The 25,679-nt window shown below is 40.3% G+C and overlaps 1 protein-coding gene across 1 annotated transcript in view; it reads right to left on the reverse strand.

Annotated features, from left to right (window-relative positions):
• The window catches only part of SCUBE1 (signal peptide, CUB domain, EGF-like 1), a 215,308-nt gene that overhangs the window by 28,664 nt on the left and 160,965 nt on the right, over positions 1-25,679 (reverse strand). Inside the window, exon 8 of the mRNA XM_009879702.1 lies at positions 22,488-22,610. Coding sequence (XP_009878004.1) covers positions 22,488-22,610 — 123 coding nt within the window. The remainder of the gene's footprint in view (positions 1-22,487; positions 22,611-25,679) is intronic.

The raw sequence follows: 25,679 nt of genomic DNA on the forward strand, positions 1-25,679 counted from the left end.
ATTGTCCGAGAGGGGGGGTGGGGTGATTAGGTTGTGGGGGGGGGGGGGGGCGGTTAGTGGCACAATGGAAAAAACTTTTGGGTTGAATCAAGCCATTCCCTCTTTCATCGACCATTCGTCTGACATCTTGCCCACCAAGACAGGGAGTCGCTTGCAGAATTGTGCTCTGCCTATGAAAGACTGTACAGACAGTTACAAGGGGGTAAGCACAGCTACAAGGGGGTAAGCAAAACACTGCCTGAGAATAAGCCAACATCAGGAATGGACAGGCTGCACCTAAGACACAGCAAATCTTAGTCCAAAGTCCACATTCTACATAACTGAAGAAAATTTGGCCTCTTCCCCTTAAAAAAGTCAGTTATCTCTAATTATCACTGCTCACTAATGTGAAACCCTTATTTACATAGTCTCTTCCATCCAGCTGCCTACAAAGAAAGCAATTAACAGCACATTGCTTCAAAGATAGTACAAAGGTTTTGCTGAGCAGGGTGATATAAAGGTTTATTTGACAGCAGTCATGACAGAATGGACTTGCTGAAAACCGTTACATTAAAGGTTACATTTACAGGTACCTTAAATAGCAACATGTGCAAAATATCAACACTTTTGAGTGAATTTTATCCTCAAACAATTAGTTTTTTAAAAATCCTCTTCAGTGATTAATTTTTCTGTTAAAGGTCAGAGAAATTAATACAATGGCGTTATTTGAGAGTGGTAATTTTAACAAATCTCATTCTTCCAATATTCCTGAGGTATAAATGAATGGAATAGTATTGCTCTAATAGCTTGCACATTTTCTAGAGTTGCTTATTAAGAACATAACCTGAGCAACATTACTATATATAATTTGGACTTTCATATTATATGTGCTTAGAAAGATGTGGGTGCTTGAAAAAGCTTGAAAACCCACCAATACTTAAGGGTATGCTGCCCAATTCCTATATCCAAGTATTATTTATATAGTTTTGATGTTTAATGAAACATTACAGGTGTCACCCTGCTATTATAAATACAAATACTTCACTTCAAGAACTATAAAATTAAGATATTGTGCATGTGTACATCAACCCAAAATCTGTGTGAGAGTTTAGGAACAAATTTAGAATGTTGTAAACAGCTATATTTCCAATTTTAAGTGTTTCAAAACATTCATACAAAAGAGAATTCACAATGTGGAAAGCAAGTGTTCAGGCAAATGCATTACATAAAATGAAATACACATGATGAACAAAAATCTACAGTATCCAGTTTTATGTGTGCATCACAATCACTTGTTATGATCAAATAGCCAAAACCAGACAACTGAGATTTTCTTTTTAAAATTTATTTCATTTTAATACATTTTCTATGCATTTTAAAATGTCATTATTTGAGTTCTGAAAGTAATTTCTTTTTAAGGTTTCCTTTATAGTCTTGGAAATATGCAGCTTTTGAATACACATAAATGGCAAACTGTTTCAGTTTTCTCTAAATAAATACATAAAGTAAAATCATTTGGGAATGAACACTGCAGTTATAGTTTTAAAGGATTTTTAATGCATAAGAAGCCAAATCATACATCATGGTTTAATTCATGTGTAACCATGTTCGCTATATGGTATTACAGGAAATTTACAAAAGCAGTTCATTTTCTGGCCTCTGACTTACCTCAGAAAGCTCCTTTTCAAAAATAATTTCATATTTCTCAGTAGTGCTCTGGCCCTGTACTATTTTAGTCAATGGGGTTTATGCGTTGCTTTCACACATACCGCTTTGTGTTGTTATGTATTACGGCTTAGGCCTTTCCGGGTTTTTCTTCACATTAAGAAGGATGCATATCCCTCTTTGCCTGTGGAAACAACAGTCTGCCTAATAGTATGACCAGTCAGCTGCTTGCCAAGTAACAGGCACTCACGATGGACAAATGCATTTCTATTACATGACATATCAGCTACTTGTAAACTTATATTGCTTACACTGGCAGGCAGAGACGCTGAAACAAACACTTTTATTATAATACAAAGACTGCTATTAAAAGCTTTTTTGCCATTTAAACCCCGCATCCCACCTCCTGCTGCTGTTCTCATTCAGCCTCTGCTGAATTCAGCATCTTGCTTTGGCTGATCAAATGCAGAAAGGCTCCTCGCAGGTTTTTCCTTGCTTAACAACAAGCCCCTCGGCCCCCTCTTGCTCCTTGCCCGTGGAGAGTAGGGCCAGGCACTGCCTGGCCGAGCTTTCCACAGCGCTCTATCTGCAGAATCACCAGTTCCCTGAGGAATTCAGCACTGGTCATAGAAAAGGGAAAAATATGCACCACATGCTCTTCACTAAAAGAAACCAGCGGTGTGATACAGGACGCTGAAATCTCTCACACTTTTTTTTTTTTTTTTTAAAAAAACACCTCTGAAATCTGCATTCTGGGCGCTGTTATCCCCTGGCTCCCAGAAACTTTGAAGTTGGCCATCACACCTTTGTGGTGCTCCACAATACTTCTCCATATTTACCCTGAAAGGATGTCCTTATTTCCCACCACTCTCATGATACAGGTATATCTCATAAGAGACTAAGGAGCCCTTGGTTTTCACCTTCACAGCCCTGGCTTTCAAATCCACACAATTGGGAATGAACGTAGGTATCGAAATCTTTGTCTCCTTTGTACAAACAACACTACACAATCTGGTAGCATTATCTACCGAAGAGAAGCCCAAAAATACAAAAGCATAGTTGTGGCAGGTTACAGCTACAGAACTGAGAACAAATAATTTCTCTTTCAGTTTTGTGATCGACACCCCCCACACACACCCCCCAACACATGTACACACTCAAACACACACAAATTTTCGTATTGGGTCACTCTGAATTTCCCCTCTCCCACACACCAAAGTAATTACTGAGAAATAAGCTTTCTGGGTCTGGGGCACTCTTGAAATGATTTTAAAGTTTTTTAAATTAAGTTTTTGAACTGTTTCAACATGAAAAGTTAAAAGATTTTGTTTTCGAGGAACTGCAGTGGAAAACTTCAACTTGAGGTTGAAGTTTCTATTCTGTTTTTAGTTGAATTTGACATGAATTCACAAATAGTCCAGGCTGTCTCAGAACATTCAGATTTGCTAATGCACTTATTTGATATCAGACACATTCTTTTTACTTTCACTTAGTCAAAAATTCTTATCACATTCACCACTGTAATCAGCATATGCGATTGTGTCATTTCAGCATATTAAGAGACATCTTCACAGCGTAACTGTTTGAAGCTTGCAGGAACTATGGGGCTAAGTTCATCTTTGGTAGTACACAATCAGTTTCCTGCCAGAGGCAGTTTTTTTTAGTATTACTAATGGTAGCATACAAATTCTAAGATGAGGAACTCCCCACTGCACAGCAGACGACTCAGTGGAAGTGCCAAGTTCAGGGGCTGGAGCAGATGACCTCCAGAGGTCCCTTCCAACCTCCACCACTGATTGACGTGCACGCTGGCTGGCCTGGCTCTCTCTAAGAGCACTCTCTTCATGGTCTCCTGTGCTGCTGAGAGCTCTCCTTCCAGTTGCTGTTTCCATGACATCAAGGCATCATCTCAGGCTCAATAAAGGCCAACATCTCTTCTATCAATCCACGTTCTCATCTCCGAAGAGAATGTTTGAACAGTGGAAGCACTCCTTTATTTTTGCCTATAAGGGATTCAACTCAAAGAAACTGTTCAATGGTTTATTAAAGGAGCAGGATTTCCCTGTGTTTTTGAGGGAGGCAATCGTTGCCAGCAGTGGTCATGCTTAACAATATTTGTTTGGCTCTGCTCCTATCATTTCAAGTCAGCATTTGGATTTCACTGTTGATTTTTCAATCATAATTAGCTTATTTATTTATTTATTTCGTGATTTCACACACTAAATGATTCCATAATGATCTTTATTTTTCTTGACTATCATGTTTGTTAGTGGGTGTCAGATTGTCAGTAAGGGAAGGTAAAGTCTTCTATCTATCTCCAGAAGAGAGTTACCACAGGTCAAATGTCTTCTAAGTTTCCTCACACAGATATGTCTCAAAAGTGACCTGAGGGAGCAGGGAGAAAGCAGCCCATTTTCCATGCTCATTCAAGTCCCTGCCCTTTCCACTGGTGCTGCCAGTAGACTCCCAATTACAGTAGCACCAATTGTTCTGGTGGTTTGTGTGATGTGGACACTGACTCATTTGTGGACGTAGAGTGCAGGGCACCAAGAAGCCATCACACAGTAATGATTTTTGCTAAGTCTGAAACTGAGCTGCATTCCTACCAGCAGCTCTGAAGTGAAAGGCTCCTTTCTGTACTCTGTTTCCAGTCCTCAAATGCAGTCCCCTGCATTCTTGATTGTCATTGCTTTCTTCTCTAAAATAAATTTCAGAGCAATTAAAAGAAACCAATGACCAGGAAATTAAAGTGTAATGCCGGACATTTCCAAAAAGCATTAGCATTGCAAGCAAGCAGCTCCACACCAAACGTTTACAGGTGAGGCTGGTAAATAGCACGGTTTAAATAGAGATGTTTTGAGGACTGCAAACTGATGTAAAAACTGCGATGACTCCCTGACGGAAGGCATACATGCAAAATTCACTGGCACAGAGGTACACATGTGATTTGGGGGTTGTGGTTATAGAAGTCAACAATTCAATGCCCAGTTTGCCCAATCTCACATTAAAAATTTACTGCAAAAATAAGGATTTCTCCTCTCTTTCTTCCTTAATATAATTTTGTTTGTTAATAACAAGTGAAGAAATTGATTAGAGAAAACTAATGGTCATCATGACAGCTTTTATCTGAGACATACATTAAGCAACTAGGTTAATTTATGAAACTGGGAGCCTCTTTCCAAAATAGAGGCCACATATGATGCTTAAGTGAGAGTTTGGTCTCACTGCTTTAAGTATTTTTCATGTGGTCTAAAAATAAACATGGCCATGGGAGATCGCTGCTGTTTGATGGTGCTATTGTGTTACAGAGAACAAGACAGGAGGGGCTCAAACACCATCAATAGAAACTATAACAGGGATTTGGGACAGAGCGCAGACTGTATGACTCCGGACACTGTGAGCAAAGAACCCTTCTTATATTTGATTTGTCTATATTCAGTGAGGCAAGACAGGAAGTATACACTAGATCACTGCATATATGCAAAAGATATACATTCAGTTTATAGATACTATTTCAAATAGAAATAAAAAAGAAGTACTTTTTGCTTAAAAAGAGAAAATGAAATAAAAAGAAAAGGAAATACTGATGTCTGCTACCAATGCCTTCATCAGTAGAAGCGACTCATGACACCCTGAATGCTGGCAGATCACTTCAGCAACATTACAGTAATACTTTGAGGTGCTATTACAGTCATGACTCCATACACTCCCAATCTTTCCAGTTAGCTTAAGTCTACCTTCATTAGGCCAGCCAAGCTTTATAGATAAATCTCATAATTGCTGCCCAGGATGCCATCAAGAACATACACAGCAAGAGATCTGTGGTAGTAGTGTTTGACCCCCAGGCTGGAAGCGATGGCCCCAGTGTCCCACTGCACTGTGCACAGCAAAGCCACCGCTCAGTACAGTGGGGTTATCTCCTCATGTGGTCCCATTCTCCTAATGCAAAAGTCCATAATACATAGTTTTAATTTGTCTGGCTCACACAGCCCTGGTATATTTTTAACCCTCAAGCCAAAAGCAGACTCAGTGTTGAGTACCCCACTCAACTGATCACGCACACAAGCCAAACTCAACGCTAGTCAGAACGTTTTGTGTTCACATTTCTCAGCTTCCAAGTCATCAGCTCCTCTGAGAAACAGAGCCTTTCCTTTTTCTCATTCACTAAGCACACATACATAGAAACTCTAAAGAAGTGTTACATGATGTTTTTAAAATAAACAGTAATGCTTTTTTATATGTATTTTGGCTGAAAGTTATTTTCTGTCTTCCCCCCCTCCCCTTCAATGTCTGCAGGGAACTGATACCACCCATGTAATGTTGTTCACCTTACAGCCGAGCCAGCGTGGTTTCCAACAATATTTGACAGACATTAGGGAAACCACATATCTTAATCTGAGTGGTTGCTGGACCATAGGGAGTCATGATTCAAGCTACGTTCTCCAACAAACGCTGGTTTAAATTCAGTATTGGGAAAGGTATTATTTTGCTACAGCAGCGATGTGATGGGGTTTCCACCACATCTCAGGTTTTCTGATCCACAGTGACTTACCCCTGTTCACAGCTAGTAAAAATGCATCCTCCATCTGAGAACGTAACTCTCTAATACACATCCAGCACCGACCAGAAGGAATGGCTTATAGCTAACCTCCTTATGTTTCAAAGTCTACAATAATAAAACCAATGAAGAGGAAGCACAGAAAGATGTAGTAATATACAAACTTTCTACTTCATTACCTTCCCACTGAGTGCTTCTGGAGCAGGCTAACACAAAGAAAGAAAAAAAAAAAGCCCTAACCTCAAGCCCTTAAAAGTAATTGAAAAACCACACCCATTTAGACTTCCCATACTGATTTGCAATCAAGTCAACTTGTTGCTGAGACTTAATTGTTAATAACATACTAATGACCTGCAGAAAAAAACAGTTCTGGCATTAATTGCTATACTTTTAATGTGAATGTAAGTGCGTAAGTAGCACAGTCACATCTTGTACTTCAGAAATTTAAAAGGGAAACTGTCCATTATGACTAATGTTGACTTGGATCAGAGCATTTATTTATTTAAGAACTTTATTGCTCACAGTTAACTATGTGATTAGTGAAGACCAAATGTAACACACTAATCAGGGAATGAAAGACTTCTGAAGGAAATTGATTCTGCTTGCAAGGAAATGTGCTTTTTATTAGAGATGATTTGTTCTTAGAATGCAAAGTGGTAGTAAAACAAATAAATGTATATAAACTGCAAAAGAAATCTGCAAAATATACTCAAGACAGAGGCAATAAATAATTAGAAACCTGTGACTTATTATGTAAGCATCCCACAGAGAAGGTATTTCAAGGATCTGTCAGTACAAAATGAAATTACTATCTATCACTCAGCTTCAGGGACAGGCACACGGTAGCAGTCAGTGACAAATTCTGCAGAATCTTTGGTTCCTACCCACTGTAATACAGGTAAGCCCACTGTTCCATGCATCATTTCAACATGCTGCCATGGTTCAGTTCAGGAACAGAAATTTGCTTGTTGCAAATTAGAGCTAATCTAGTTTCCCCAGACCAGACAAAGCATTTAATTGTGCCTTTGATTCACTCATACCAAACTCTCTGCTCGCTAGCAACAGATTTAGGCAGTGATGCCATAAGCCAGTCCATGTCTCGATCCACATGGGAACCACAGAAACCAATGAGGACCTGCAGTGGCACTAGGGTCATGCAGATATGCCTCCAGGTATATTCCCACTGGAGGAATTTGGGCTCAAGTTAGCTTCTGCTCTGCAACCCACAGAAGGTACTTGCTGCCCCAGAGAGCAACACTTTCTAGGACGGTGTGGCTTAACATGGACTTCACTAATTACAACACATTCCTTCCTCTGGGTTCAGCACACTGAAGTGGCTGCTTGCTGGCAAGCTACTTGGCAGCCTGAGCTTCTGCCCCAGCAGTAGAGTCTCCATGGACCTCGAGCCTGACAGCTCTTCCAGCCTGGCTAAGCAAGAAGTACTGTGCCAAACAGCCAAATGCCCTGGAAAATGCAACCAGGCCACAGTTTCCACTTGTTTAATGCAGCAAGGTATGCAATGCCATCCCTACCAATCCATAGCTGTACTAAGGACCACTACTGTTATCACCTACCTAGTTCTGCCTCATAGCCTTGGTATCATTTTACATCCGTATGTTTTTATGCAGTATATTAAGTTCCCAGCGACAGCCTGTCTTCATCTTTCTTCCAGCATATCTGTACCCATAATAAGTTCAATAACCCGGTATCTCTGTTCCTGAGGGTCTCAAACTGCTAATCATCACTCTTAAGACAGATTGTCTCTTTGTATTTGTACAGTACTAAATGCAGTATTAACACTCTATAGCTCTGAAGCAAGTGCAGTTTAGGGAGCCACAGTTATTTCTGTTGTTTATCATTATGGTCTGATGATTTTAAATACTCTTATTCTGCTCTAAGGACATCACTGATTTCTCCTTTCTCTGTGCGTTCTCACACTTCTGCTACATGTTCAAAGTTGAAGGCTGTCTTCCAAGTCCTAGCAGTGTGGATAGAAACTCGATATTTACTGTGATAGAATGAGTATATTTAATGCCAGCAAGATGACCAGATACATTTAGTCTGACCTCCTGCACTTAAACAGCCTCTTGCATTTTGTTTGGTAACCTTCAAAAGCATCTCTGTTCCAGAAAGGATTGTCTAGGTGTTTTCCTGGACTGACATTTTAGTCTTCTCCATCAGTTTAATTTTTAGAGTTCAAATTGGTGTGATCCTTTTTAATTGCTAAATTTGGTAAAGGCCGAATAATTTCTTTTAAAAGAGTGTAATGCATACCTGATCCTTCCAGGAATCAGCAGGTACCTCTTGATATATTTCTCATATTATTTTGTTGGGTCTGAGGTTACACACAAGAAAGCAGGATTCCAACTAAGTAGTTCCCTTGGGCTGGCTGGCTGCCTCTATTAATTCCTATCACCGGAGCAACTCAGTTCAGAAGACGGTAATCCTTCATTAGCCTCTGCAGTGGTTGGAGGAACTGCAGCAGTCAGATCCTTCTCTGATGCTGTGCACCAAGGGGACAACTCTTAAACCAGCAATCTCATCACCCTCATTAACATCAAGGTAACTGGTTTCCCACTGTTTACCTAGAAGTTACAGCAAAGGGAACTGCCATTGAGAAGAATAAGACAGTACATTTGGGAGAGTCTTTAAAGGCAAACGGCAGCTCATTTTCTTTATCTCTGTCAGACCTTATCAAAAGAGACCAGTTCCACTTTCTGGGAACCAGTGTGCTATCTCTGAGATTTCAAAACAGAAGGAAAGCAGGTAAAAAAAATGAGACTTGGCAATAAAATTGTAGGCCTAAACTGTTTGCTACCTCTCCAGAGTAAATACAATCCTTTCTTTAGGAACTCTTCCAAGGGAGTTTTATGTGATCTCACGTACCAACAAATTAATTTTCCCTTCTCTTTTCAGTTTCTTTCAAAAATTCCCTATTTAATTTTCTTCCAGTCAGAGTTCACAAGCTCATTCTCTTCCACAAGCTTCCCTCAGGGCTTTCTCAGAGTCTGCAGAAAGGGAGCTGCAGAATGACATCTTAATGCAGCAAATACCTATTCCCTATGTGTTCCCCTTAACACATGTGCCAAGTCAACTGACCACCATACATTCTCTCTTCCTGTCAGCACTGCAGAGCCAATTCTGCTCCCAGTCAGAGAGTATGGTTTTGTTCTGCCTCATGCATCAGCCACGGAACTATTTGCTTGCTTTTGGATCACCAAAAGCTTTGCCTGAGGGGCTGGGAAGATTGATGGGTTTGGACGGAAACTGCAGAATTTGGCAATTTCAGCCAGGCAAAAATTGGCAACTAACTTTGAGGTCTTTGGGGGTATCTTTAACTATAGTTGGTGGGATTTGGCCCAAGGTTTTTTACATTTCTATAATGAAATACATCATCATCATCACCACCACCATTATTATTTCTCTCCCGTTGGGCAAAGAAAAAGGTTTCCAACATTTTTCCCTGCAGCATTATGAAGGACCCCACCATCTTTTTTTTGTAAGCAGCACCAAACTAAAAGCCAGAATAACGGTAGAGGATTACCTGATAAATTCCCTTTCTGGCAGATAATAACTTCTTCTAATATTTTAAACATGGTTGAGCAAAACTACTTGCTAAATCTCAGGACTGCAAGGAGAGCTGGAGAACAGTAGTGGCAGCTTTTGGCCATGGGACTGCTGAGAAGGAAAAGGCACTTGGCCTCACAAGTGCCGTCCAAGCTTCCCTCTTCCTCCGTTTCTTCAGCTGAGCTGAAATGCTCAGCAATTCTGAACTTGGTCAGCTGTCATAGCAGAGAGAGGAATGAGAAAAACTGATACTGGGTCCTTAGGCTTTCTGAGTGGCAGGCAGCAGTACATTTCATATCTAATGAGGTAAGCTTGTTTCTTTGGTGCAGACACTTCACTTCGTCACTCACATCAGGAAACACTTCCAGAACTCTCCCTAGCCTAATGTTCCCTGATGCCTCTGATCATATTTCAACCAATCCTACCATGTCTTCTCCCACAGTTTGGGAAATTGCTTGTCAGATAACCTTAGTCACCGTGGTGTTCAATTTAATGACCAGCTGCACTGGACATGTGAGCTTCTGGAGCTGTGGAGAGGCCACAGATCAGTGTTGCAGCTGAGGACAGATCACCCCCTGTGAGCCTGCCCTCCAAGGCACCTATACATCTGGCCATGTGGCACCCTCTGTACATCCTCTCTCTACAGATACCCTCTAGACACCCTCAGATTGAGTATTCACGTACTCCAAGAGAAGAAACTTTAGGGATCCCCATCTGCTTTCAGATAGGGGAAGGGGACAGAGAGGGCAGAAGAACCCTCAGCTCAGGGAATCTCCCCAGAGGGTTTGCAGAGAGACGTGCCAATCACCAGAGACAGCTCTGCAGATACTTTCAAATAGAGAAGTAAAAAAAGAAAGGAATTGCTTTTGCAGGTAAGAAAGTTTGCTGGGTCTCTTATGGAACGTGAAAAACCTACTAATAACTAGACACAATGGTATAAAATTAGTAAGTCTGCCCAAGGTCACAGACACAAAGGGAGCCAAGGGAGGTGTTCTATAAAGGCATTTGGAAAGGAAGATTTCAAATCATTACTGGTTTTCGCTATCGAGCGCGTCGCACTTAGCCTCACCATAAGCTCATGGCAGTTGCTCTCATCTTACTTTTTCTCCTTATTGTTATTTTTGTGAATAAGATTTTTTTAAAGGATTTCTAAAGGATTTTTAAAAGGTTTAAAAATGCATTACAGGGATCTGAATCTGAGTAAACCACCACTATCTTCTAAATACAACTGAAGCTAATAGTATAAAAAAAGCAGAAGTACATTTAACAGTACTGTTCATTTTTAGAACCTATTACTTTTAAAATCAATAGAAAATTAGTTGAGCTAAGCACTTTGTCAGATCACAGTTTTTTCGTAAGAGCTACAAAATCTACCCACTATTGGATCAGGAAGGGCTGGAACTGCTTGGTGAAAGGCCATGTGCCAAAGAAAGTCTAAGTACATTTGCAACCTTTCAGTGATGGCAAATCAGACAAAGGTCAACACAGCTATGATAAATAAGCCTGACTTAAAACTGTACCTCCAAATGCTTAGCCTGGAGAATGAAAGTGCAACTACAGTTGATAGTATTTGTGGTAAGTCAAATCTGTTACGTATGCTAGCACCAACAAAGCTGTAGCACTGTGGGCATCAGGATGGGTAGCTCTTGGATGACAGCTCTTCTCAGTGCCTTGTATGAGCACTTCGGTGATCAGCCTGTGCAACCACACCTTCATCATTACGTGAAAGTAGCATGGATGTGCTAATGAATGCATTGCTCAGTAGATATGGGGGACCACCATCCCCAACAGATCTCTGATGTTCACTTTATTTGCTTCATAGCCTCCATGCATTATGTACACATTTTCTTTGACACAAAATTTTGAAATGAAATTATTTATGGTACAAAAATAAAGATCCTCTTGAGCCAAATTGCTTGTATGGGTATTTCTACATGTGACAATGGGACACAATCACTTAGCAGCAACACAAGTGCTTCCAAGCTTTGAGGGCGAAAGAGAAAGAGATATAGAGACAAGAAAGGCAAAAGGCTGTTTCTGTGTGATGAAGATCTTAAATTGGAGACTGAAGTTGTGTCAATGCTTAGACTGTCTGCAGACTTCCCAGACATTACCCTTGCTCTTAGGTCTATGCTTACCTGTCTTAGATCTTTCCCACCCCTCCCACCCTGCTCCATTACATGAGGGCTTTGTTGTGCTCAGGTTCCTCTATTAATCCGAGGAACCCAGTAGGAGGCAATTGGCTTTGGCTCCTATTACATTTATCCTCTTACCATTGTTTTGCTAGGCCAATCTAAAATGCAATTACAGTCAATATTTTCCCAACATTTTTTAAGAAAACAAAGTACCTTCATCCAAACATTGCCAAGATGTTATAAGCAAGCCTGTATCCTTTTCCAAAATCAATCATTTTCCAAGGCAAAGGCAAGTTGAGTTATCTACTGCTGTTATGGCAATAAACTGTGCTACTACATCAAGTGCTTGGGGTAGGAGAAGCCATATATCAAGAGTAAAAGTGCGTTAAAAGAAACTTCAGGCAGGTTTATTTGTTTTCCTGCAAACATAAACATGTTTAGTAGTCTGCACTCTGCTCAAGCCACTATTTACAGAGCAACTCTGTAAAAGCAGCTTAACAGCCTGATGAGACAACATAAAAAAAGGCTTTACCCTCTCTGTATGAAGCAAGGAATATTCCCTCTATCCTGCAATACATTTGATTTTTAGACTTATATCTGAAAGGAGGAAACTGTTTGCTAAGGTGTTTGTCTCCATCACCCTTTAGTAGGGGCTGCTAGTGAGACTTCTTGAAGGAAGAAGGGACTAGTCTGGGTGGAAATATGCCCAGTGTTTATTTGATGGTGCTGAAAGAGCAAAGTACAACAACACAGTTGCAGTTTTCAACTGAAAACTCAAATGCAGCACTTCACCTCCTGTGGACCTGACTGTGCATTCCCAGTTTGCTTCAAGCTCTTACTGAAGTCAGTGGCCACTGAATATACAACAAGAGTTGCTGTTCTCTGGCTCTGCTTCAAAGGCTTGCTTAAAAACTCTGCTTAGAAAGGCCGGCCTCCATGGAGAGGAGAAATGGCAGGTATCCCTCCAAAAATCTAACAGAAATGTTTTGCAAATATGTATCAAAAACCCCTCCACCCAGCAAAACCCCAGAAGATACTCCTCCATTCCACTGCCTCTTAATATTTGAGCTTAGATTTTTGTTTTCATCTCACTACTCCTAACTAAGGCCTCATCTCCGAGTTATCAAAACAAAGAGCAGCAGCTCATAACATGGCGACTGGAAGAAAATCACACCCCTTTGCTTGAATAGGTGAAGCTTTTATCCTCAGCAGAACAAAATAAACAAAACAGGGCACTTTTAAAAGGCCCAGGATGGTAGATGCAAGAACAGGAAAATGAAACTCATCTGAACATTTGGGACAGGGTTGTCGTTTTATTGCAATTCTTTATAGCACGTAGTATAAAGGATATTTGACCTTAATCAATGTGATTAAATGATTGCGCACAGTAATATGGCATTATCTCAATGTGCACCACTGCAATAGTGGAGAATATATATATATACATATAGTCTTTCTCTGGTTCTCTTTAAAAACAATTCCTATTGAATTACAGCTTTCAGCACTATTTATCAACAGATTATTGTTTGTGCAAGAATGCTACCTTCCTGCTCAAACTATTCCAAGGCTGACTCATATCCTGGTAATTCATTAATACATAACATGATTCTAGTCCAGTAAAATCATTTCTGCACTATACACATCATAAATCCTACAGCATCAACTGAAAAATATATCTCAAATTCTCTTTCTAAACACTAATGGAACGTTTTGCTTGGCTTCCCACACACATCATCACGGGGAGGGGGCCAGACAAAGCTGTAAAAAGCAATTTGATAGCAGTATACTTTATAGACTTTAATACAGGAATATAAGAGCTACCATAGTGAATGAGACCTGAGGTCAAACTAATCTAGTATCTTACTTCCAACAGTAGCCCGTGTCAGAAGCTTCACGGCAAAATAGAGGTAGAATAATTTGTCCCATCTGCCCTCCCCACATTAGGTCTCATCCCATTAGAAATTGATTTAAAGCCTAGATTGTGAGGTTTAATATGCCTTCCAAGGAGCAGCAACCAAAGAAAATTTGCCTTTAACTTATGGTAACACTGCTGCATAGAGGAGAACTGGAGGTGTGGGGGGGTGTATTTGTTTTCATGTTTCAGCAGACTTAATTGCTACAACCAACACCGGAGATACTATCACTTGGCAAACAAACTTGTACTGGCTAGGGCTGTTTTTACTTCATGCCTGGGGCATTTTTTGTTTCTGGGCATGGTCTTGCAACCCTTTTTTTTCTCACAGAGGCAGACTGTACCACTATTCACAATGTCACTGACACCAAGAGTAAGCACCATGTGTACCAGAAAGGATTTGAGAAGTATTCCTTTTAATGACAGTGTAACATGTTGCTTCCCAGCAGAGTATTTTTTAATCTGATGCTAGAAGCAATATGGTGCTTGTCACAAACAAGATATTTTTGTAAGGCTCAGTGACACAGAATGCCTTAGAGAAAAGCTGCATAGGGAACAAACATCATCAGTGACAGGGAAATCATCTTGAATTCTCTTTCTGTGAGCTAGTCTGATTTCCAAAAGCAGCTCCCAGTATCTCCTCCAGTGCACCACTGATTCTCACTGGTTCTTGAGCTACACTGGCAGCTGAACCAGCACTGTTGTTTATATACCAAGTGTCCATACAAATTAAACATACTGGGCCAGACTCAGCTGGACTGGCTGAAAATCAGCCTACATCAAGTCAATGTATTTTGTATCTTACAGCACACCTGTCTGATGTGGATGAGCGTGTGCGTGCATCAAGCAAAATCACTCTCCTTCATGTGTATCACACAAATGAGTTGCCAGGGGAATGGCTTGAGTCCCTTCATCCCTCTCTCTCTCATTAATCTCCCCCGCACCGGCACTGACTCACCTTGCTGAAGCGGTGTAAGGTAATAAGGACCAGCAGGTTCCCTTAGTGTGACAGCACTGTAACTTTGCTCAGCACAGCAGCTTTCTCTCTGATGTAGGTGAGAGCAAAATGAAGCCCTGGGTATTTTCTCTGACTGCTGAAGACCTCAAACTTACAGCAAATGCACACGCAAACCCAGGCAAAAGTCAGTGAGGGGACATGTATTCTTTTATGTATTTAATGGAGGGAGAAAAGGAAAGAGAGGGGTTAGACCAACAACAAATCTTTCCAACATTTTTCACTGGAAAATCGGCCAAACCATAATGTTGATGTATTGAATATGAGGGGTCTGGGCCTCACCCATTGTTTTTTAAACTGACTTACATGAAACATTAGTTCTAGCACTGATACGGATTAGCTGAAGGGTTTAATCGGTTTCTTTACTGCTGTATGGTGCAGCTGTACCCATTTAACATTTCTCACAGCTCACTGCCTCTAGGACTGCACTAGGGTATACTCAGCTATAATTCAGAGCATGAAGAGTAGCAGTAAGGTAAAAAGATAGCTTGGCTTGGCTGGGCGTATCATGACACAGAATTCCCCTGTCCTGCTATTCCAAGGAGTTTCCTCAGGGTTTTAAAACTAGGACATAGGACGTGCGATTCTCCCCATCCTCTGTTTTCACAATGCAATGAGAGATAGAGAGGGGGGGATGCTCCAACCCTGATCTCTCATCTGTGCATTTAGTTAAGTAATCTAAGATGGGTGACTGTGTCCTATATAAATCAATGCAAGGAGTGTATCCTCATCCTGAGACCTTCATCATGTCATGTGACTGGGACAAGGCCAGTTGCTTTACTGGGTTACACGATCAAATGTGGGTAGCAGGTCACTGTCATGTAACCCAAGGGCGCAAACCTCTTTGGCCCCTCTTTTTATTTTTTAATTTGGTAACTCTATGTCAAAGATGACTAGTGATTCAGTGCTGCCAGTGTGGATGCACTGATTTATTTGGGATTAAATTGGTCCTGTACAGCCATATTTATCATCAATGGTTCCATACAGAAAAGTATAGTGAGATCTTTGTAGCTAATCTTTGTGGGCTTCTTTAGGCCAAAAATAATTCCCACAAACACTTTCTATCTGTCCTTCCCTGTATGATCAATTCCTCATTTCATACCCATTTTCAAAATGGAGATACCATGCTGGGAGATTCAAATCTTGCCCTTGGAAGGCTAATAGTGCATATTTTGTACAAATAAGTGAAAAGGTGGATGTTACGGGAGGGGATTACATACCCAGTTAATATGGCAATGTTTCAAGACCAGGCCTGTAGGATCTCTGGATCACAGGCACTTACTGTATTTTTCAAGGTGCTATTTTTCTTTCTGTCATTCTGGAATGAAAGAAGGCTTCTCTTGACAATTATGCACTGGGAGCCCTATGTAAAGCATCCCTTTACCAACAGATCAATCATAAGGTCAGCTAGGTCTAATCACATCAAATTCTCTGGAATAAAGACCTATTTGGCAGTAAAGAAAGGTCAGTCTCTCATTTAACAGTATTATTTTAGGACTGCATGGATTACAGTTCTGTGCTGCCGTGGGTTAACACAGAAGGCTTCAGGCTGGGTTCAAATCATATTTCAGATCGGAGGTAAAACCCAGTTGTGGATGGCAAGACTTAGGAGCTATATGCTGTAACACATCAGAAAGCTATCACAAAACTTGCTACACTCATCAAGTTCGCTCAGAGATAACCTGAGGAAAAAAACAACAGAGTTGGACAAGGTTTGAGGTGTTTTGCAGGTCAGCATTGCAATATTCTGGCAGAGTTACTAAGAAAACTGCCTCAATATCTGCTCACAGGATCCTTGGCTCTAGCCATTACATCCAGTTGCTCCACTCCATAAGTATCAAGTTTTTGAGGAACATTTGTCTGGAAGTGAAGCTGAGGAGAGAGGAAGGGGGGATACAGCGGACCATATAAGAACCCACTTTTTTTTTTTTCGAAGAGAGAAAGAAAAGTCCAAATGCACAATTATGACAGTGGATATGCTCATGTCGTCTCTTGTAATGAGAGGAAAAAAACACCTGAAATCAGCTATACTTGGACTTCTACTGGATAGCTCCGTAGTTTTAAAAAACCCCAGACCTGTAGCAAAATGTTCCCACAGAAAATCACCAGAAGGAAAATTCAATACATCATGAAGCTAGGGGGACAAATTCTCTTTGGGATTTCCTGTTGTATAAACCTGCATCACTGAATTTCCTTTGGGCAGACGCCAGCACTACCAACAGCAGACTACAAGGCCCTGTATTCCAGTGCCTAGTTACAAAAGAGTCAGTCACATTCATTTAAAATCTGGTAGGAAGGTAGTAAAGAATAACCAATAGTCAAACAGGCAATACATCACAGCAAATAAAAATGCTGTCACCTATTGTGTGTGAATACACGGCCTTAAAGAAGCCCCAAAAATGCCAGACGGCCCATGCAGGTATTGCACATGCCCCAGCGGTACTTTCGCCTGGTGGACAATCATCTGCTTTTACAGTAGCTGAATGGTTGTTGAAAATGCTACTTGGACAGACTTCATTATGACTAAACATCATGTCTGTGAGATCTAGCAATCATCAAGCCCCACTTAAGTCTGCTTTGGAGGATGTACGTGGACTAGAATGATGCACATGCCTTGAACTGCCCTCTGCAAAAGTTCAAATTCCTCAGCATAGGAGGATTTGGCCCTATTTTGGGTAGAGGTGGAGAGGGGCAGAGGGTGAGAGTGTAGATTTAGCAGGCTAAAGTTTTACATGTTGATCGCTGAATGTTCCCACTAAAAGCACTTTTTTTCTGAATGTAACTCATCTTTCCAACTCTACCACTCCCTGGAGAGAGTTACGACAATTGCGTGTGCTGTCTCTCCTTGTCTTGCTTTGCAAAAGGCAATTCCTACGGCAGGAAGAGAAAATTATTTATGATATAATTTCACACATTTTTCTGGGTGTTTAATGAAGCTTGAACTTGAGTGGAGCAGAGAGACTGCTTATTGTTGAATTTTTTTCGACATCACTGCACAACAAACAGAAACTGAATAAGCAATTAAGTTAACTGGCTTTAAAACTCATATTGGCTGAGGATTAAGGTAATTATGTCTGCGCTTACACACATTCATTGCGGCTTTAAAGAGTCTTGCTTGCTGTTTTGTTGCTGATGTGATTCTAAAAGTAATCTGAGTTGTTGTCCTGCTGTTAATTACCACAAAGGTTACAAACACAAGTGTTCCTTGCTATAAATATAGCTGTGTTATTTGTAGTACATGCTCAAAGGAGATACAGGCCTCTTTCACTAGGTTTATACAAACAGATCCAACTGTTTCTTCCTGTATGAAAGAATTTACAATACCTTAGACTTAAGGGCTCTGTTAAAATAATACACAATAGATGTGTTTGGTATTGTCATACAGTGATTTCACCATCAAAGGAGAAAAAAATCTGTTTTTAAGTTTGCGTGAAAAGAGAGACTCTGGGAAAGCAGTATTAGTCTCCACAATATCACTGGCAGGTCAATGTGGATTCTTCACCTTCAGGGTTACAAATAAGTTTCCTTTTAAATGGTTGGAATGCAGGGGAGGGGAAAGGAAGGGAAACCCCCACATTCTCCTTGCCTAACAAGAAGCTACAGCGTGAGAACCACTCCCTAGCAGAAGTAATCTGTGATTGACAATGGTTTTCTTTGCAGCCAGGGCTAAAAATGGTTTAGCTGTAAACAGACAAACGCAGAATATTTTAATGCCCTTTACAAACGCAAGGGCTGCTTATACAAGCACTCTACATGCAGGGTGGCTAGCTGGTGGCACCAAGCAAGCGGCAAGCTTCAGAGTTCCTGAAAACCAATGAATTTTCACATCAGGGTATGAGCACAAACACAGGAGGAAAAAAAAATGTCTCGTTATGGGCAGACTCACAGAGGGAAGATTCACAAAAACTGGACATTTATTCTCCAGGCAGTCCAGGCATTCATATGTGTGATGTTAAGCAAGCTGCTATATTTGGCTCCACCCTTCCTGACTGAAAAACTGAGAGAGAAATACTTTCCCCTTCACAGAGAGGATGAATGTATGTAAGGCACTTGGTACGATGGGGTGGGAGCTCTGCAAACAACCAGAACAAAGTCTGAGACTTTGATACAATTTCCCTGCAATCTTAAAGGCGGCTCTGAGGTCTACAATGAAAGGACGTCAAGGTAATGAGATGAGGTGGGACAACCTCAGAATTTCACAGGGAATATGACGGAACCTTTTTATTGAAACATGTAAAATTAATGACTATATGAAGAAAGCTATGCAGCAACAGCTTACTTCTATTTTTCAACAGTTTGAAAAATGTTGCTAAGATGAACTGTGTCCCTGTGGCTTTGTTCTTCTTCACTGATTCTTGCCTGTGAGTCAGACACAGTTACAGACTTATCCAGGGGTTCTGCTGGTTGTAAAAGGGCAAGCTTAGCACTTGTTTCCACGGGCATTTTGCCTAAGGTTAGCAGAATCTGTTCCTTGATGTTAGTGATGAACTCATTTAGAGATGAACTCCCTATACACTAGAGAGGCCACCTGAACTAAATAGGACTCAGCCCCAAACAATGCAAACTTCTAAGGTCCTAAATTAGTATTTGGTAAACATGTTGATTTGTAACCGAAAGAAATCTTTATTTTAAAAATGAAAACCAGAGGAGAAAGGCAATGTTGACAGCAAAACTGTAAGTCATAGAAACTCTATTATGAATCAAAACAACAGATGCAACATGAACAACAGCATATTTTATAAAATACAAATTAGAGTTTTCTATTTCATGCATTGGAAAGGCTAATATGCTCAAAATAAATTTCCCTGAGTCTCTCAGTAATGTTCTATGGTCAGTGTTGACTGACTGTTACCAAAAAAACCTGTGGATGATTTATATTCCAGCAGAGTCACTAACCCCAAACCACATTTTTCTGTCAGACCTGACATTAATAACTATAACCACTTCCACTAACTATATTCTTTTTGCAGCAGAAGCAGCAAAGTACAGGTGATTCATACATCAGTGATTTCTTGATCTATATTCACTTTCCTTCTTTATTAGCAGGCCTACTGACTGCATGAGTCACCAATTATCACCTTAAGCACCAGATAGGAACTAAATTATCACAGTGCTCCCTCCACAAAGCAGGCATCATACCATGTTTGCTGTAATCATCAGTCTCTGGGGCCCAAATACCTCAGACTTCAAACACAAAGTAACTTTATCCTCCCCATTTCCCAGTATGAAGAACCAGCGTTTCGGGGACCGGAGGAACTTCCTGAGCCCCAAAATTCTCTGGGCTTGCACTAATGTATCTGTTACAGCAACGGATAAACTACAGTTGACGAATCAGTCAAAGTACCATGCAGAGGCAGAGTGCCTGTCCTTGCACACTGAAAATGGAAAAAGTAGGATGGCCGGTTCATGTTTATATTTCCATATCTGATCACGTGAGGGAGAAGAGAACATCAGCTAATGCTTCATTTCTTGCATTTTATGTCCTGTTACCAGTGACTCACTCATTCAGTAGCCCAGGCACACCAAGAAAACTCAGTTGAACAACATTTACAGAGCTGTTTCTAGTTTCCCATTATCACCATAGATATCTGATTATTTATAGGTAGCTTTCAAAGCCTATTACTAAGACTTTGCATAACGAACAAATAAATTTTTCACCATCTCTTGCCTAACAAGAATGCAGGGACTGACTTTTCTCTTGAGTTTTTCACTGGTGTAATTATAATTACTTCAGTGGTGAAACCTCTGACTGACACCACAGTGACAGCATGTCATGACACATGAAATTTATAAACCAGAAAGTATTCCTAACTATGTCTAAATACACCATGAAGGGAACATATCTTTTTAACATTTTGTCCCTATTTTTTGCAGGTACATCAAAACCTGACACTTACCTTTGTCTGACATGATCCTACAACGTTATTTCTGCCCAGTCATGTGGCACTAACTGTGCCACTCAGCTTTTCCCACCCTGTCCCAGCTTGAAACCAACCTTGCACTGACTCCTTTGTGTCTAATCACACAGTCAGGGTGGAGTAGGCTTCTCAGATGATGGAAGTACCAATGAGATGCAATGGAAATGTTTTTGAATGACATACTGTCCTGGTTTGAGTGACACAGGATTAATTTCTCTTTCAGTAATTTTACTTTTCAGTAAGGTCTCTTCTAATGCTCGGGAAAACTGCACTTTTAGAAGACTGTAGTTTCTGAATTTGTGAAAATATTTACTTCACAGCCAGCTATGGTGTGTGGGTTTCACGGTCTCAGTGTTTTCGATCTAGCCAGGTGCAGTGATGAGGAGGAGTGAGACCCGGGCACTTGACCCAAGCTGGCCAACAGGATTATTTCATACCATGATTTCCACATTCAATATAAATTAGAAAGTTTGCTGCAAAGTTTGCCCTCTCTCCCTTGATGGCTGCCATCCTGAGAACTTCTTGCCCCAGTGCCAGACCCCTGAGGCCTTCCCTTCCTCCTGAAGCCGTAGCGCTCGCAGTGTCTGACATTTGCTGTCCACTGCTGGGAGTGTACAGCTTCCTACTGATAAAATTGCCTGAGTATAACCTTTGCATATTCTGTATTGGTATCGGGATCAATACTGGTTCTTTAGTATTATTAATGTTGATTATTTAGTCTTATTCTATTAAATCTGTTTATATTTCAACCCCTGGGTTTCCTTGTTTTTTTCCTGATTCTCCTTCCTGGGTGGGGAGGAGTCATCGGGTGATAGAATAATTGTCTAAACGATAATAAATTGTTGTGGGTTTCTCAAACCATAACACATATGTATCTTCAGACTTTGGTTTCTCTTTTGTTGATGAACAAAGAAGTTCTAAAATACTGATGCTGTTTCGGACTTCACAACTTTTACGTGTTTAAAACCCATGCAAATAATTACTTATTAATAAAAAGGAAATTCCTGCACAAAATTTTAATCGAATACATCCTCCTTCCCCTTCTCTCTCTACTAATGCATCCTCTTCTTTCTAGCCTTTTCTAGGAGGCTTTCAAAGAGTAAAGTTACAGCGCTAAAACACTTAAAGCGTCATTTCTCCAAAGGTACATGGTTAGTACTTAAGTTGGAAATGGTTAGGCACTTAATTAGGTCATAGAATATATAACATCATACGATTTAGCTAACAAATCATGACATGCACAGCAAACAATATAAAACACTTCATTTGAATTCTCACAAAACACTTCCATTATCCCTCCATAAACAGATTCTGTCAGGCAAAGGTGAGCTCGCAAATTATATTATATTTTCAGTTTAAACGTTACAAATGCTCTATTCCAGTAAGTTACTCTAACTGACTCCAGTGTAAATAAGATAAGCCTCTGTCCCATTAAGATCATAGCAAATTAGGGGATTTGAAAGTGAGGCTCTTTACCTGAGTCTATTCCAGTACATCTCATGGATTTTCACACTTCAGCAGGACACTGGCATTCCTACTACTAAAAATATTGAAACAAGATGTTTCCAAAAGTCTTCTAACTCCACCAAAGAAAACAGAAATTTGGTAGGTCTTTTCTAACTTTACTTCATATGACAGTACGACTAAAACCTGTAGTACAAATGACTTCATTACAAAATAAAAATCCACTGAAAATAACATTCTTGTTATACAAAGGCTAAAATAAACAAAGTATTACCTTGGCAGGTCCGTTCATCTGTGAGCAGTTTATAGCCTTTCTGGCAGCTGCACTCAAAGCTGCCAACCGTGTTTCGGCAGAAATGGTCACATCCACCATTGTTTACCAAGCACTCATCAATGTCTGCAAAGAATGAACAGGCAAAAATTTAGTTCACTACAGCAATTCAGTAGCTCAGGGCAGGAGTATAGGAGTTTACTCAGATCCCCAAGGAGGCTGCTGACCCTGTTAGGAATCAGGTTGGTCAGATGTATCCCGACCCAAACCTTTCTCGCAAGGCTTACAAAAGAGCTATGGGCTGAGTTGTTCTGGAGAGAGGGGTATTTTTCTCAGAACTGGAACTGCCGGATAACCCAAGCTGAGGCACTTTGATGTTAAAGAAAATTCAGGGAAGCTTCTTTGTAGATGTAGCGGTCTGCCTGACAGAAGAATTCAGCCTGTGTAAGACATGAATCCCTTACCTTACGTAGGAACTATCAAACCCCAAGAACACATGAAAAATTGAAATAACAACAAATACGAGGTAAAACATATTTGACTTCTGAAAAAATACTTCCATTATCCCTACATACACAAATGTAGGGACACTTTTGTTTGGACTCAGCACTATATGCTAGTTTGTCCATTATGAACACAGTGTCACTGAATATCCATTTTCATGTGTCTAACTTTTTTGACATGTTATAATAGAAGAGTAACTGTGAGTGCATGTGAAACGTTGCTTCTTCAGTTGTTCTGAAGGCACAGCACCTATTGCCTTTATCTGAAAGCCATATACATGTATGAAGGATGGGATCAATGGCTCTTACTTTAAATAATGATTATGAAGCACATTGATGAACTTGATAAGACCTCTGTTCTGAATTTCAGACTGGTGATTCTATTTCCTCCACCTTATAACTTCTCCCAAAGGCGCCGAAGAACTGAAATGACCAGTCCCTTTTCCAACTATAAAAGCCTGTGCAATGAGTATACAATAGGTCACAGAACCTCATTTGAAATACAGGGCATCTTTCTATCCTCCTCCACTTATAAAACAATGGATCTACATTTATTTGAAAAAGAAAAAAACTACTTTTTTTTTTCTTTTTCAGGAGAAGAACAGTGCCAAAAATAGTTCTTTTTAGGGATGCACACAGTGAAGAAATAATATGACATGGAGCCTTGGCTGCCCGCTTCTGGAAGTGAGAACAAGATCTTCCAGAAAACTGAGTGGAGAGTGATGTTTCCTATTGAAAAGCCTCTTGCTGTAAGAGCTTTGAAACTTTAAGATAACAGCTGGCCATTTCAAAAGCAAATCTTGCAAAATGCAAATTTAAGCGCCAAAAGAGCTAATATGTAGAGATGGAAATTTATCAAGGACAGCATGATGCTGGTGAATGGAGGGCACATTTAAAAATTATTTGAATTTAGGATGACTTTTAGTGGATGTCATTCAGTCATTTTTGAAAATATATGATTACCAACATAGGAGAGTAGTATGGCTCTTACCACATTTTTGCATGTAAAATATAAACAGCAGCAAAAGGAGTGAGGAGATAAATCTAGAAATTCTATCAGCTGAGAGGCAAGTTCAGCCCTCTTTACTAAACAGCGCTTTGCTGCACTGACATTTACAGAAATATGCTCAGGAGAATGTACTACTCAAATAAGCAAAACCAATGTATATTGTTATAAAGGTTTGCTTAAGAGCTGCATTTGTAGCAAAGAGAAAGCAAATTTGATCTGAGACCCTCTGAGCTAATACTACTGCTTATTACTTTTGTGTCTGGTTCTGCAGAGGAGTGGCTTTTGCATTCAGTACTATCAAAAGCATGAGGGTAAAATGGTAGGTAGCAGCTGTGGTGGTATTACGCCCTGAGTGCTTTGCACGAAGCCAGCTCGAATCTTTATGTCTTGGGTAACAAAGTTCTCAAAGTGTGTTTGTTGTCTGTGGTCCTCCAGTTTTTGTGATTAGGCTAGACAAGTACAGATAACCTTAGGCTCCCAACCTGGTAAATCTGGTGAAGAACACACTGAGGGGTTGCTCTACATAATACCATGAGTCTGGAGGCAGCAACCCATTTGGTTTCAGCTGTGATCAGCAGCACAGGTCAAGATTAGCAGTGAAAACACAAGATTTCTTGGCTCAATTCCTGCAGGCTGGCATTTCCATTTGTAGAAGTGATTCCTCCCAGCTCCAGTATGTGCAACTGGGACTGTGTTGAAGGTCTTATGATGAATTACCACAATAGTCCTATCCTTTTGCACAGCACAGGTGTACCTAACTATAGTTTAGCTTGCCCTGACAAAACTGTTGGATAAATGGCATTGTGAATTAAAATTACTAATATACTACGCATCATAAACACACAGAGTAGTCATCCATCATGAAGAAGATCTCTTTTATCCATGATAAGAACAACGTGACCTTTGGGCTACTCTGATGCCTAAGACTGCTTGAAGCAGAAATTACTTGCAGCCTGTCAAACACCATTCTGAAATAAGGATTGATGTTTTAAATGATGGCCCCTGATTTCACTTGTTAAATTCCAAATTCCAGTCTCACTAACTTTCTTTTTCAGGGTCTCTGAAGACCACAAGGGACAAAAACGAAACTCTCCTGGCCTCAGAGGGTAGATTTGAAGCTGTTAATCATTGTAGTTCCACTAACAATGCCACATACAGTTTTACACCAGCAATTCTTTGGAATAATTCTGAACCAGGATCTGGATAAAACCTGGGAGAGTCCACAGGAAAAGAAAGTATTTATTCATTTCTTCTAGCTGGAAAACATGATGTGGCCTTTTGAAACCAGGACCATCAAAACAGAATAGAGGTCAAAACTGTTAGCTGCAAAAACATTCTAAATAACACAAACAGAGCCAACGTCTCTGCTTTCACTGTATTTCTTTCCACGGCCATAGCAAGACTGACAAGGCATGTAAAAATTATTTCACTCTATGGAGAGCAGTGCACTGCTGCATTTCACTTGGATATCCAACCATATCATGTCTAACTGGTTCACAGAAATTGCACCAAGTCTATATCCCCATTATTTTTCTTTCCATAGCTATAAATAATTTGTGTTACGAGCCATGTGAAAATAAATGATTCCACTGTGTGAGAAGGTGAGACCCTATTTATCTTTAAACTGACTGGTACCCAACTTTGTTAAGTGCCTGTCTGACTTCACAGAGACTATGCACATCT

This window comes from Charadrius vociferus, unplaced genomic scaffold (genome assembly GCF_000708025.1).
Source record: "Charadrius vociferus isolate BGI_N301 unplaced genomic scaffold, ASM70802v2 scaffold90, whole genome shotgun sequence".
Lineage (NCBI taxonomy): Eukaryota > Metazoa > Chordata > Aves > Charadriiformes > Charadriidae > Charadrius > Charadrius vociferus.